Below are 16,182 nucleotides of genomic sequence, written 5' to 3'. Positions count from 1 at the left end.
TCAGCCCTTTCCCTCCATGAATGATTTTAAATCAGTGATGGAAGACGGCCTCCTTCGCTCCATTCACAGAATTCTTCTCTTCAACCTTCAGCAGCCTTGCCCAGGGCCGAGCACATGGACTGGTCTAAAACTGTCCATTACTTCCTTGTTTGGGCAGCAGAGAATAACCACCAGCTGGGGCCGAGTCTGCCCCACAACGGAGCTGCCCCCGTGGAATCTAGGTCCCTGATGGCCCCTCGTTGGGAGGGATTTTGTGGTTTTGTCGGTTTAGGATTTTTGAACAATCTCATGGCTCCTATATGATGCCATAGCTTTAAAAATGGAATAAAATACATGCTAACAGTAGGGCCATGCTGGCTCTCCATCAGCACTGGAGGAGCACATCCAGAGCCGGAGCTGCGCATTCTCCAGCTTCCAAACCCTCCCCACCCAGAGCACCCCCAGACACCACCTCACCCCTGCCCCCAGCCCATCGGCTCTGAAACCAGCTGCATCTGCAGTCCCCCGGCAAGGCAGCTGCTTCCTCCCTCTACTTCAGGGAGGGCCAGGTGGTCTCCATCCTGCCCCCACTGCAGGAAAACCCCGTCCTCTCAGCGTATAAAATTCACCCGGATCTTGCTGCCTCCCTGGCCCTCGCCTGGGTACAGTGACAGCCTCCGACTGCACCCCCTTCTCCCCGTTCCCCACTTCCCAACACTGAGCCAGGCTCGGCTTCCTTGATGGGGACGGTCAGACTGTGACGTTCTGGGGCCCCACGGTCCCCATGAGCAGAAGCTGACCCTTGACAGTCTCCAGTGCCTGCAGGTCCAGGGGACCTGTGCCCCCCATGCCCCCTCCCCCTGTGCCCCTACCTGCTCTGTGCCCATCTCCTCTGTCCCCCCTCCTCTGTGCCCCCTCCCTCCTCTGTGCCCCCTCCTTCCTCTATGCCCCCTCCCTTCTCTGTGCCCCCTCCCTCCTCCATGTCCCTCTCTTCAGTGCCCACTCTCCCTCCTCTGTGTCCCCTCCCTCCTCTGTATCCCCCCTCCTTCCTCTGTGCCCCTCTTCCTCCTCTGTGCCCTCCCTCCTCTGTGCCTGCTCTCCCCACCTGTGCCCACTCTCCCTCCTCTGTGCCCCCTCCCTCCTCTATGCCCCTCTCCCTCCTCTGTGTCCCCTTTCCCTCCTCCATACCCCCTCCTCTGTCTCCCCCTCCTCTATGCCCCCTCCCTCCTCTGTATCCACTCTCCCTCCTCCATGTCCCTCTCTCTCTTCTGTGTCCCCTCTCCCTCCTCTGTGACCCTCTCCCACCTCTGTGCCCGCTCTCCCCACCTGTGCCCAGCTGCCCTCCAGCCACACTGGGGTCCAGGCCAAGCGCTGGCCTGAGGAGGGCCCTGCCTGCCTCCCAGGCGTCTTCTCTCCTCTCCCTTCTCAGGGAGGCCACCCCGTCCTGCATCGTGCGTGGTGGCCTGCACACTCTCATGTTCACCTGCACATCCACCAGGGGACCCCACTGGGGTGTAAGCTGCGTGGTCACAGGTGCTTCATCTGGGCTGTTTCCCGAGGGGCCCTGCCTGGGTCATTGGCACATATTGGGCAATTGATCAATACTTGTTCAATTATGAACACGAAACACAACAAATATGCTGCTCTTATGGCTGCCGTTGCTATTGCCGTTTCTTTGATGGAAGCTCCAGCTGTTGTTTCCATAAGTAAAACTTGAAAATCTCAGGACAAGCATAAATGCAAACTGATTCTCTGTTGCTAAGTTGTAGGGCCTGGACTTTTAATCATCCTAGAAGCATCTTTCCAAAGAGAATCATTTTAAATGAATGTTGTTGTGGCTTATGTATTTATCCTGAAGGCAAGCAATGACGGTGCTCCCTTCACAAAGCAGATGTGCAGGCCTCTGTGTAACGCTATTTGGCCCACTTTGGATTTTCAGTGAAGCTTGCCATGTACAAGCACTGCTTCTCATGTATTTTTTTCTATCCAATAAGCAACATGGTAAATAATTACAATTCATAACTTTTTTTCCTATCAAAGACTAGGAATGCGTAATTTTAATGCCCAACACAGTGTTTGAAAATCCATTAACATTAGTAGACTTAAAATATAACTACCATCCTATTCAATGGTTCATTTTTGACCAACCACCCATCCATCTACTTGCACAGAATTCTGAGTCTGAGGAACACTATGAAGGACCAAAAAGTAAATGAAAAACTTTTATAATCCAATTGATTATTGTCAGATTAGGTCAAATACTGATTATTATGAAAAAAACTTCAAAAGCATTCTCCCTAAAGTGACCTATAGACACACATGACGTATATAGTTCACTCATAACTAAAAAGCAAACCCTGTAAGAAGTGGCCCCCTTTCCATGTTAGTACCTGGCGACCCAGCAGCATGAGGCACGTTTGCTCCTTGGGTGGCACGAGTGCCCTTATGCTCAGGCGTCCTGGGCCCTGGGGCTGAGACCTCCAGGCCATGCCTCTGAAGAGGGCATCCCACGTGGACATGGTCCAGACCCGACCACGGCTCAGCAGGTCCTGCTACGGCCCAGGGCGCAGTCGACGGCAGCAAGACAGCCAGTGCACTTTTAAAACTGCCCTTTCCTCCAGGAAGGCTGTGGACCAGCTGCGTTTAATCCACACTCTGTGGCTCAGGTGTGCATTGAGGGGTGACACAAGCACTGCGGTTCACTGTGCTCGGCTGCTGAAGGAGGGGTGTGGAATTGCTGGAAGGGGGTGCACGTGTGCAGCCTGTGGGAGGCCTTTTCTCATGAGTTTATGGGATTGGCACTAACGGTGTGATGGACGTAAAATGAGGAAGGTGTTCTGGTGCGCGTGGGGTGCCGTGGCGGTCCTGAGGGGGTGAGGGGAGGGGCAGTTGTTCGATTTCTTACTGTTGTTCAAGGCTCTGCACCTACTTGCCTGAAAGCTCGCCCAGCACCAGGGACTTGAGGGCCTTGAACTCTGTGCCCGACAGCAGACTCGCTCGTCTCCTTGGCTCCTGGTCCACCTGCCGTGCAAGAAGCAGATGCCAATGCGGGCACCGTTCACCAGCAACGTGGCAGGAAGCAAAGGCAGACAAGGCAGAGAGATTCTGAAGACCTGGCAGTGCCACCACAGGACCGAGGAACCTCGTTTTAAGGAGCTCATATTTCCAGAGCAGCAACATAGTTCATGGGCGCTCCTAGGTTGTCTTAGATAGTTCACCCCACGTCTGCTTCCTTACTCTGACATGTTTTTTTTCATAGCCCCTATTACTTCCTGGATGATATAAATTATCCATAATTGGTACAACCCACCCAAAGATGTAAATAGGATTTTCAAGTCCAAAGTGTTTACGTTTATCTAAAAATAATACATGAAACATGAAGCCAAGGACTGTTTTTCCCATATAGAGAGCAAGTATGACAATATTTTTCCTCAAAATCACTGACAGTGATTTCACTTACCCTTCAATACCTCAGCTGTATTTGGTTAGTTATGCAAATTTTAATTTAGATTCCTGTTGCAGAATCCTTTTAAAGATTCTAGCAGTAACACCCCATGGTAAACTAGACAACATTTCCCTAACAAATAGAAACAGATGAAGAAAAGTTTAGCAGTCAAATATTTATAGTATATGGGGCAGATTCCCTTTATGAAACAAGCAAAGAATCTGGATTATATTTGATTTCCTGTCCATGACACAAGAGAAAATAGCACTGAAAGGAGCCTGTTCTATTATGCTTCATGGTAAAAATGTTACTTTAGATCATACATCCTGGGGAACTATATTTTAATATTATTTGGTCAAACATGAAATTACCTCGACAAAGACTAGCCCTTCTTCTCTACTGATCTTCACATGATGAAGATGCCCATCGCCATGTTTTTGAAATTAAAGTTAAAAATATCAGGGTCTTGATGTGTATTTAGCTTATACCTAATCTGCAAACTCCATAAAATAGAGAAATAACAATTTTCAATAAAATGCATTTAAAACTGCTTTTGCATACTACAATTTTATTGTTATTTATTTGTTTCTAAGGATGGCATTTTGCAGTTTAAATCTATTCAACACTGTTCACTTGGGTGCACTATCATATCCTGAATCATTATCTTCCCTGAAGCAATTAATTGTTCTTTAGTTTTGCTCCTGCCAATCTCCAAGCCTAATCATGCTATTTTTGGGTCAAGACCAATGTTATTGAAAATAAGCACCTCTTTCCTACAACTCTTAATTTTCTAAAAGAAAATACATAAATTAAGCACATAGTCAATTGTAAATTCCACCCACTCCTGCTGAAAGAACATTGTACTAAGAAATTCTGGAGCTTTGAGCAATACTGAAGCTACTTCCCGTTCCTGTAGTCTTGTTTTCCTTGAGTGTACTTCTGAAATTTTGAAAGGTGAATAATTGAGGAATTCCACACAGCATGCCTATGAAGAGTGGAGCTGCTATGTGGCTGTCAAAGGCCTGTGGCAGGTACTCCCTGTTGGTGAAGCCTTGGACCTGAACTCTGACCAGTGGGAAACGAATGCACCTCTAAAATGGATTCTCCTTGCTCATCCACAAGCTAGGAGGCCAAGTACTGTGCTTGCCAGAGTAACTTCCAATATATCAATGAAATTCTCCTACTGCTTAAGCAGTTTACATCCCGAAATCTACACCTAAGCTTAAATATCCCTATAGAGGTTAGAATTCCTAGGTAGATTTTGATGTGAATGGGCAAGGCCATATCTGGAATTCTGGCCACACATCAACAGTCCATTCACACTCCAGAGGTCATATTGCTGGAATCTGCATCCCTCACCAGGCAGTGGGAGGTGGGATACAGTAAGAAGCCTTTGGGCTAGGATTTAAGAGTTCTGCACGTTAGCGTCTCCTGACTTGGCTTTGGCAAACATTCGCCTCAAGCCCCCAATCGTCTGATGGCCTGTACTCAAATCCTATTACCAGATACTAAATAGGTGTCTTGACTTTCTATTTAAAGGTTTAAGGCCTCATTCCACTGCCATGGAAAGAGGAGCTGGCTGTGCAGTTAGCTGCAATTCACTTTTCCTCTTGAGATGGATACAGCATGATTTAGTTCAGCAGGTAAAACAGTTCATTTGGTGTGCAAGGACAGCTATTTTTACCTCACTTTACTGTGTTAGCATCCACCTCAATTCTTCTCCCCCTTGCCTGGAAGGGGGAGGAAATGTTTTCCACATGTAACTGATACCTTATACTTCTAATGAAGAGCTTCCAGGGATAACAAAAATTCTGTTTACAAGAAATATGCAAATTTATCAAAATATTACAGCAGAAAGGATCTTCATATAATTACTTAAATGAAACATTTTGTCATAATATTTTTATAATCCTGGAAAAATAAAACAGATACAACCAAAATTACACTAAGTGAGCATGCATTTTCTCCTTGTTTGTAGTTTGAGAGGCTTAAACACTAAAAACCTCATATTTACTACAATTCTAATGATAAAATTTACTTTTCTGACATAAAATGATACTCACCATTTTTGGCAAGGATGACTGAGGTATTCCTTGTAGAAGGAGGCCACATAAAGCAGCATGCTTGGGGTTTGCAGGGTACGGAAGCTGAACGCGAGCCTCTCCCTGGCTAGGGTCGTGTCCCCATAGGGTGTGGTGGCGTGGGAACTGGAGTTGGTATTTAAGGAATAATATTCTTGGAAATTGTAAGTCACAGAGGAGCCAGTTCCAAAATATGCAGAAATCTCTGAAATAATATTTTTATATTAAAAGGATTAGGGGTCTCTATTAAGTATGTCTGTAGACATTTAGATTAAATTTCAGGAAATTTTAATCACTAAGAGCAGAGAATATTATAACCAATATCTATACCTCTCAAAATGAAAAACACAGTTAGTAAATGGAAACACCAGGATAATTCTCAAAATATCTTAAAGCTATAAATGTCTGTTCTTCAGTATAATGTCAAAATTTCAAGCTCAATATGTGCTTTATTGGTTGGAGGCAATAACCTAATGACCTGGCTGTCAAAGGCTTTGTCTTCTACTTCGGTTCTTCAAATCCCTCCATTGTAGCCTGTGGTGGGAGCATCTTCCGTCCTCCCCAGGAGCAGGAATGGTCAGAGGTCAAGGGTCTCCCTCCCCATGGCAGAGCAGCACCCAGTACTCTCATTTCTTGTTTATTTTACTGCCCACTGGAAATGGAATGCTGAGCTGACTGTGCTGCATAATCTGGTGGTCGTCTCCCAGCAGGGGCCCAGGAGGCTGACCCTGCTTCCCTAAACAGTTTGAGTGTCCTTGTAGCCCAAACAAGAGGAATTCTCGTGTGTATGCAGACGTGTGTGCACGGGGGGCAGTGAGAGCTGCTGGGCTGTGTAATCCCTGGATCCACATATCCCCGTTGCACAGAAGGTTCGCACGCCGCTGCACCCTACAAACCACTCTCAGGACAGAGGGCTGTTTCCTCTTCACCCACAGTGCAATTTTGGCTTCTAACATAAGAAAAATAAAACTCCTTAATTTTGATGGATTTCAATTCATTATTTTATGATTTATATTTTTGTGTTCTAATACGTTTGTCTTTCTAAGGTAACAGAGGTTTTTCTCCTATATTTTCTACTAGAATTTCTATCATTTTAGTTTTAGTATGTATGCCTATTATCCATTTCAATGTAATATTTGTACGTGGTATGAGTAAATTGTCAAGTTATAAACATTTTTTCCACTTGGATGTCCAGGTAATCCAGAACCAGTTGCTGAAAAGACTTTCTTTTCCCCCTTGAATGGTCTTAGCACCTTTGCAGAAAGCCAGTTGACCATAGATGTAGGAGTCCATCTATGTCTCATTACTCTTTTCCATTGCTAACTTGCTTTTTATATAAAATTTGCTTTGGGAATACAAGGTCCTCATACATTTCTCTATAAAATTTAGAATTAGCTTGCCAATTTCTACTAAAAATTAAAAAATCACTAAGATTTTAATGGCGTTCATTGAATCTATAGATCAATATTGGAAGAATTGATAGAGTAACAGTAAGAATCTTCCAGTTCATGAATATGATATATTCCTACATTTACTTAGATGTTAATTTTTTCAGATTTAATTTAGATATCTTACATATATTTTTCTCAATTTATCTGTGAATAGTTTGCATTTTCAGATTAGGTTGTAAATAGAATTGTATTTTAATTGTTTTCTATTCATATGTAACTAGCATATAGAAAGTCAATTGATTTTTGTATATTGACCCTACTAAGTTCTTTCATTACTTCTAGTAAGTTTTTATAAATTAAAAGGATTTTCCCTATAGGTGATCACATCTTCTGTGATTAAGAGAGTTTTTTTTTTTTCTTCATTTGCATGAGGGAAGTAAACTCTCTCTTGTCTTATTCCACTGGATAAGATTGCTAGCAGGGTGAAAAGAAACGGTGGGACAGGGCATTGGTCTTGTTCCCAGTTAAGAGGGAAAGCATCCAAGCCCCCAGTCTCTCACCATCAATACAGTGGTCGATGTGCTTTACCGGGTTGAAGAAAACACCTTACATTCCCAGTTTTCATGCTGAATATTGTCAAATGCATTTTCCCGATAAACTGAGAGGATTATTTTTTTCTCTTTTATTCTGTTAATATAGTGAATTTCATGGAAATATTTTACAAAATTAGATTGATATTATAGTTCCATTTTCATGATCTATTACTTTTTTTCTAATTGTTGAATTTAATTTGCTAACAGTTTGTTAACTATTTGGGGGTCAGTAGTCACGAGATATAGTCCTGGGATTTTTTGTTTGCTTGTTTCTTGTAAGGTCTTTGTTATATTTCAGCATCAGAGCAAAAGCGGATTCATATAATGCATTAGAAAGCAGGTTCCCCTCATCTCTATTCTTAAGTAGCTAGTGTAGGGCTAATTTTTTTTTTCTTAGATGTGTTATAGAAATCATCAGTGAAGCCATTCGAACCTGGAGTTTTCATGGTGGAAATGTTTTAATTAGAAATTTAACTTTTTAATTAACAGTTATCAAAATTTGCATTTATTTTTGTCAGTTTTTGTAAATTGCATTTTTCAAGCGATATGTCCATGTCATATAAATTGTAAACTTTATTGTCATATGCTGTTCATAAAGGCACTTTGTTGTTATTTTGATGTTTGTAGCACCTGCTTTGGAGTCACATCTTTTATTCCTGATATTTGTAATTTGCGTCCTCCATGTTTTTAACTTGAGAGTTTTTAAATTTATGAATTTTATTGATATCTTCCCTGACCAACTTTAATTACATTGATTTTCTTCTTTGTTTTCTATTTCAATTACTTCTGCTCTTATCTTTTATAATTTATTTTATTTTACTTTCTTTGAGTTTTATTTTGTTATTCTTTTCTTGGTTTCAAAATTAGAAGCTTGTATCATTGATTTTACACCTTTATCCTTTTCTAATAATGGAATTTAAAGTCCTAATTTCCCTGTAAATACTGCAATAGCATTACCACTCCAGTTTTGATATGGTGTGTTTTTCATTATCATTCAATTAAAATTCTTTCTAGTTTTACTTATGAGTTCTTCTTTAACACATGGATTGCTTAGAAGTGAATTATCTAACTACTGATATTGTCCATAAGACTCTGAGCCTCTCAACTCACGCATTTTCTCCAGTCTTTTCAAGGCTTCACCCTGGGTCAGTTATATTTGCTCTGTCTTCATGCACACTGACTCTCAGTTTTTGTTGTTATAGGTATAATTTAAAATTTCCCTAGTTGTATTTTTCAGCCCTAGAATTCTATTTCTCTGAACATTATTTCCTTTGATTGAGCATCTGAACGTGACTCCATATCTTTGCTGAAACCTCAAATGGATCTGCTCAGAGTCAGTTCCTCTTGTACGGTATTTTTATTCCTGAATGAGGACCACATACCCTGATTTTTCACACGTGTGGTGCTTTCTATTGAGGAATGGACATTGTCGATACCTCATTGCAAATGCAGTTAATTCTGTTGGTTCTCCTCCTTGTCCTCATGTTTGCTCCAGTGGGCAGTGGAAACGCTGGTTTCTGTGCTGGGGCCTGGCCCTCGGTGTCCTCCCGGGCTTGGAGAACTCGGGGTTCAGCAAAGGATTAGGGCAGAAACCACGCTCCACCGGCACGTCCACCCTGAGGTTCCTGGTGCTAAAGGGCCCACACCTGAACACAGAGCTGTCTGGGCTCTCGGCACCGCCCTCTGCACCCCCAGCCCAAGGGCTCAGTGGCCGAGCCTCCGACCACACTGTCACGTCCGCCAACGCCTAGCTCTGCAGATCTCTCATGCAGCTCAGTTCCAAGAGGACATGGCGATCTGGCTCTTTTCACTGCTTTTCCTCAGTTTCTACTTTGGGTTCCAGTTCTGTTTATTGTCATTTGTGGGGAAAGGGTGGGTTTATATGGCCACATCATTCTGCCATTATCAGAACCTTCCTTGGCACAGTTGGATTTCACCTGTACAGGTGAAAAATGTCTTGGAATGGTGACAGAAAACCATCATTCACCATCACAGCCTTACCATCAAGTATAGTTTTTATGATCACATTCTTACCACTTCTCAGCAGTTAATTCCCATTAAGTGTTTTGAAAGTCAAGTGCTGATCAATCCATACCTAATTTTGTACTCCAAAGAGCAGCGGACTTTAGTGGCAAAATAGTACAGCCCAAAGACTCCCAAATGCAGGTGCTGAAGTTTGCTTTGTTGATGCTGTTTCTGTGAGCATCTATGAAGCTCATAAGTACATCCTTAGAAGTCTGATCCTACAGTCGCCCCCTCTGCCTTTTCAAAGCATCGCTGTGACTTCTCAGAATGAGAGAGAATGAAAGATATTCTACCATTTAACTCTCACCAAAGATCACTGACAATTCTGCATATAAAGGTTTTTGAAGGTCTGTTTTAGTCTGACTCAATGTTTAATGGAAAATTTATTAATTTTATACCATTGAGAACACATTTTGGAAAATTCTTCTTTATTCCTAGAGGCTATTACTTTAGATAATAAAGACAACTAATGTAATATCAAAAGAGACAAAGGCCTTAGGGCAGCTTCACAGAGCAAGGGGCCAGGTCCCTCCAGATACCAGAGGGGCAGCTTTGGCTTGCACAGACTCCAGCACTTCCTAATAAGATTAAATCCATCCTAAAGGGGATTTAGGAGCCGAAGTGCTGCATCAAAGAGACACTGAGTCACACTCCATGTTTCCAGACAGTCTGGGCCAGCTGTGGCTACAGCATCCCTGCACCAGGCCCCACGCCCTCACCTCCCCTGCCCTCACTTTCCCCTGCACTCAGGCCCCCACACTCCCCTCCCCCACCTGCCCCTCCCTCCCCTCACCTCTCTTGCCCTCACATCCCCCTGCTCCCCTCCCCCCTCCCCTCTACTCCCCTCTCCTCCACTTATCTCCCCTGCCCTCACACCCCCACCCTCACCTCTCCTCCACTCCCCCACCCACCCCCCTCTCCTCCTTCCTCCCCTCCACTCACCTTCCCCACCCTCACCTCCCCCCACCCTCATCTCCCCCTGCTCCCCTCCCCCCTCCCCTCTACTCCCCTCTCCTCCACTTATCTCCCCTGCCCTCACACCCCCACCCTCACCTCCCCTCCACTCCCCTCCCCCTCTTCTCCCTCTCCCCTCCCCCACCCTCCCCCTCCACTCCCCTTCCCTACCCTCACCTCCACCCACCCTCTCCTCCCCTACTTCCTTCCCCCACAATCCCCTCACATGCCCCCCCTCTCCTCTCCCCTGCACTCACCATCTGCGCAGAAGGGGCCTACATAGGCCAAGAGGTCACACTCAACAGAGAAACCCGCGGCACCTCTCGCAGCATCGCCCCCTGTGGCGGCACAAGTGTCCGTAGGTGCTGCAGTGGCCTGGACAGCCGGGCTCCACCCCCAGGGTGAGATGGGTGCCCTCCTCAAGGTCCAGCGCCCGCCCGTTCAGCTGCAGGCAGTGGAGGCAGCACAGGAAGCCCCGCCGGCCGCTGGCCGAGCCACCTGCGCAGGGCAAAGGAGGTCAGCGAGCAGAGGGGCTTGTGGAAACGGGCACAAGCCTCGGGGACAGGCACTTTTGGACACATAAACCTGGACATTTTCGGGAAATGTTCAAGAACTCTAACCATTAATTCAGTTGAGTATTTTTACGTTGAGTTTGGTTAATGCTTATTCTAAACAGATTTCTTCTCAACTGAGGAAATTAATTTTTAAGTTAGTCACATTAGAATGATGTAAACAATTTAATAAAATGCCAATAATGTGATAACTGTACTCTGATGTGCTGTGATGGTGCCTTGGTTTGCCCTCCAGTTACCTCCTGGAGATGCTTCCAGGTAAGATGCAGGAGCCCAGGCACAGAACTCTGGGGCTGAGGACAGAGGGGATGAGAATAGGGAGGGGGCTGAGCCCATGAGCCCAGGAGACCTGCCCAGGGCCCCACTCAAGTCCTGCACTCAGGACTGACCAGCACATACACGGGAGGAAAATCCAGAGGCCAGGACAGAACCACTGACAAGGATCGGAGGGAACAGTTCTGGACGCACACAGGCCGGGGGAAACTGCCTCTCCCTGGAAGCCAGCAAGACTAAACATAATACATGGGGCATCAGGTATAGAACAAAAAGAGGTTCTGCTACAATCCTAAATTAATTGCTTCTTAGTTCTCACCTGAAAAAGCTTAAAAACAAGCCCCCCCCTTAAACTGTTTGAAAGTAACTTAGTTTCATTCTATAGAATGTTCAAGAATATTTAAAGGAATACAAAAATATTCAGCATTAGACAAGTGAAAATTGATAAGTTTTAGTACCCAATGAAATTAAAAACAAACAAACAAAAAAATTACCAAGCCTACAAAGAAGCAGGAGAATAGACTATCTTGAGGAGTGAATACAATCAACTGAAACTTATCACAGATGGGGATATTAAGGCAGTTATGACTATTTCATTTTTTCAAGAAGCTAGAGAAAAGACTGAACATTTTATGTAGACACATAGACAAAATTGCAAAGTACAAATCAAACTTGGAGAAGAAAAATTAAAATTTTGATAAAGAAAATGCACTAAATAGGATGTGGAGAAGATTAGGTATTACAGAAGAAAAGCTTTGTGAACTTGAATACTTGTTAACTAATCAAAAGGTATCACAGATGAAAAGTATTGAAAAATAACATGAATGGAGTATCCATGAGCTATGGGACAATTTTAACAGCCCAAAATACATTAATGTGAGCTCCTGAAAGGGGAGGACTGGGAACAGAAAAGTTATCTTAGCAGAAAAATTCCCAAATATGATTAAAATTATAGACCTACCATCTATGAAACTCAATATTAAGCCCCGTATTAGTCAGGGTTCTCAGGAAACAGAATCAACAAGGGATATCTGTTGATAGTAAGAGATTTATCAGAGTATCTCACGTGACCGTGGGGATGCACAAGTCCAGGTTCCGCAGGCAGGCTGCAACCAGGAGCTCTGATGAAAGTCCAAAGAAGATTTGTGATGAGTCCTGGGAGATGCTGGCTGTCCAAAGACAAGCTGGGAAATTCTCTCTCAATGCTGGAATCACTTCCCCTTTTAAGGGATTCAGCTGATTGGACTAAGCGTCACTCACTGCTGATGTAATCTCCCTGACTGATGTAATTATAACCAGCTATTTAGGATATACCACTGCAGTAAAGTCAATTGTGACTAAAGCCCATAAATGCCCTTGTATTACAGTTAGCTGAATGTTTGCCTGAACAAACAACTGGGCACAATTACCTGACTGAGTTGACACAATAGCCTAACCATCACAAGCCCTATCTCAAGAAACAAAAAATAGACTGAAGCAAGTCATTTAAAAATTTCTTAAAAGTATCAATAAATAACAAATATTTAAAACATCCAGAGAAAAAAGATACATTACACACACAGGAACAGAGAGAAGGCTGAGAGGAGATTTCTTGTCAGAAACAATGCCAGCCACAAAAGGTGGAGCAGGGGCTGTACCAGGTTGAAAGATAAAAACACTGCCAACAAAGAAGGGGTAAGATGGCAGCTGGGTAAGGAGCTCCAGGAGTCACCTCATGCTACACAGCAGTTAATAATCACCCAGAGCTATCTGAAGCACCTGTTGGGGCCTCCAGGAGTCCAGAAGAACATCCTGCAACATTCTTGAAAGAATGGAAGATCCTTAAAAGAATCTGCAGTCAAGATTCATGAGTAGAACACTCCACACCATCCTCCACTGGCACAAGATGCCTCAGAAATATTCTGTGGTAGAATTGGAAGCTCCATTTCTAAAAAAATGAGGCAGGAAGAGATGGCTGGGCACTGACTTCAACTACTGATTAGTAAATTCAGTGGGCTAAAGTATAATCCTAGGAACAGCTAAAGTTTGAGCCTATCCAAGTCAGAAAGAGGCTGGTAGGTGCCATTTTGACTCTGCCCTTACCATGAGGGGAAGAAGGGCTGATTGAAAATCACAGTGACAGTAGGGACCAGCTTCTTTCCACTGAGATCAGACTATGGCTCTGGCCTAGGTCCCAGGCCCATGTCCTGCATGGAGGACAAAGGGTGGGGTACATCCTGCAGCCTCTCCAGGTAACTGAAGGATCTTTTGGCCAGCACAGACTGAACAGTTGGACAACTGTAGATCCTTTCCCATACCCCAGTAGGATGGGAGAGGAGCTGTGTTTCCTCTTCCTCTCTGGGCAACTGCAGGTACTTTGACCCTGCACAAACTGGTTTATTGAGCATCTTCAATTCCATCTCCACCCCTTTATCCCCTAGGATAGGAGGGGGCTGATGCTTCCTCAGCCCCTCAGGGCAACTTCAGGTTCTCTTGGCCAGCATGAACTTGACAGTTGGAAGCTGTGGCTCTACCCCACCCCAGATAGGACAAGAGAGGGACTGTGTTTCCCCAGCTTCTCTGGATAACCACAAGTGCTTTCAGTCAACACAGATTAAATAGTTAGATACCTGTAGCTCCATCTTCACCCACAAATAGGACATCAGGGAGCTGGGTTTCTTCAGCCTTTCCAGGGAATGGCAGGCACCTTCGGCCTGCATAGACTGAACTGCTGGGCACCTGTGGATCTGCCCCCATCCCCTAATAGGATAGGAGGGGGCTGGTGTTACCTGAGCCTCTCCACAAGAGCAGGTACTTTTGGCCTACAGGGACTGATCTGCTGAGTGCCTGTGGTTCCATCCCCACCCCCTAAAGGGCAGAAGGAACAGTACTCTCTCATCCACTCAGGACAACTACAGGCATATTTGGTTCACATGGAATCAATTGTTGGCCATTCCAGAGGGTCCATCCCCACCCCCAGGAGGGGGAGGAGAAGGTGCTAGATCAGTTTACCAGGGCAACTATTTTAGCCCCACACAGCTTAGTTTGCTGTCCACACCTGCAGCTCCATCCCTATCCCAGGTAGGGGAGGAAGGGAGTATGAAGCTTCATGAGTCTATCTGGGCAACCACAGGCAGTCTTGTCCTACAAAGCTTTGATTAATACACATGGCTGCAGCTCTTTCCCTACCCCAGGAAGAGGAGAAAAGTGAGAGAAACTTCATCTCACTTTTTCTGGGGCAATGTGAGCAGCTCCAGTCTCCACAGCTTACAGCATCAACTACATCCTCGGCTCCTAACACAACCAGCAAGGGAAAAGGCAAGAAAGTCCTAAACTAAAGAGAGAAACTGTACCCAGAATAAATATATCTAGTAAGCCAGATGCCAAGGCACCAACAAAAAATTACAATCCATACCAAGAAACAGGAAGCTACAGCCCAATTAAAGGAACAAGATAAGGCTCCAGGTGACACAAAGGAGTTGAGACAACCCCAATCACAGATGTTCAAACAAATCTCCTTAATAAATTCAGTGAGATGGCTAAAGTGATTAAGGATATTAAGAAGACACTGGGTGAGCATTAAGAAGAATTTAAAAGCAGACATAGAAAAATAGCAGATCTTATGGGAATAAAAGTTGCAATAAATCAAATTAAAAATACACTGGAGGCATATAACAGCAGATTTGAGGAGGTAGAAGGAAGGATCAGTGAGCTTGAAGACATGGCCTCCAAAACATACAAAAGAACAGATGAAGAAAAGAATGGAAAACCTAAACAGGGTCTCAGGGAACTAAATGACAGCAAGAGACATGGAAACATACATGTCATGGGAGTCCCAGAAGGAGAAGAGAAGGAATAGGGGACAGAAGAAATATTTGAAGAAATAATGGTAGAAAGTTTCCCAACCCTATTGAAGAACATAGATATCCATGTCCAAAAGCACAACATACTCCCATCCAAATAAATCTGAATAGACCAACTCTGAGACACATACTCATCAGAATGTCAAATGACAAAAACAAAGAGAATTCCAAGAGTAGCGAAAGAAAAGCAATGCATAACATATAAGAGATACCAAATAAGATTAAATATTGATTTCTCATCAGAAACCTGGAGGCAGGGAGTCAGTGGAATGATATATTTAAGATAATGCAAGAGCAAAACTACTAACCAAGAATTTTACATCCAGCAAGATTGCCTTTCAAAAATGAGGACAAGATTAGAAAATTCACAAATAAAAGAAACTGAGTGACTATTCAACAAATAGTCAAAAAAAGGAAATATGACCCCTATCTCACACCTTATATAAAAATTAACTAAAAATGAATCAAAGACCTAAATATAAAAGCTAGAATGAGAAAGCACCTAGAAGAAAATGTAGGAAAACATCTTCAGAACCTGGTGGTAAATGGTGGATTCTTAAACCTTACACTGACAGCACAAGCAATGAAAGGAAACATGGATAAATGGGACCTCCTCAAACTTAAACACTTTTGTGATTCAAAGGACTTCATCAAGAAGATGAAATGGCAACACACTCAATGGGAGAAAATATTTGGAAACCATATATTCAATAAGGGTTTAGTTTCCATTCTATATAAAGAGATCATACAACTCAACAATAAAAGATCAAGTAATCCAATTAAAAATAGGCAAAAGACTTATATAGACATTTCTTGAAAGGGGAAATACAAATGACCAAAAAGCACATGAAAAAATTTTAAATATCTCTAGCTATTAGGGATATGCAAATCAAAACGACAATGAGCTAATATCTCATAACACATAGAATGGCCATTATTAAAAAAACAGAAAAGAATAAGTGATGGAGAGGATGTGGAGAAACAGGAATACTCCATTGTTGGGACTGTAGTGTGGTGCAGCCTCTGG

The 16,182-nt window shown here is 43.7% G+C and overlaps 1 protein-coding gene across 1 annotated transcript in view; it reads right to left on the bottom strand.

Moving 5' to 3' along the window:
• Window positions 1–16,182, bottom strand: part of LOC131278939 (contactin-associated protein-like 3) — a 177,393-nt gene that overhangs the window by 4,630 nt on the left and 156,581 nt on the right. Inside the window, 7 exon segments of the mRNA XM_071215575.1 lie at window positions 2,913–3,000; window positions 3,796–3,854; window positions 3,857–3,924; window positions 5,484–5,510; window positions 5,512–5,710; window positions 10,726–10,768; window positions 10,770–10,966. Of these exon segments, the coding sequence (XP_071071676.1) occupies window positions 2,913–3,000; window positions 3,796–3,854; window positions 3,857–3,924; window positions 5,484–5,510; window positions 5,512–5,710; window positions 10,726–10,768; window positions 10,770–10,966 (681 nt within the window).

Source organism: Dasypus novemcinctus, chromosome 6, assembly GCF_030445035.2.
Source record: "Dasypus novemcinctus isolate mDasNov1 chromosome 6, mDasNov1.1.hap2, whole genome shotgun sequence".
NCBI lineage: Eukaryota > Metazoa > Chordata > Mammalia > Cingulata > Dasypodidae > Dasypus > Dasypus novemcinctus.
This window is presented reverse-complemented; position numbering and strand designations above follow the sequence as displayed.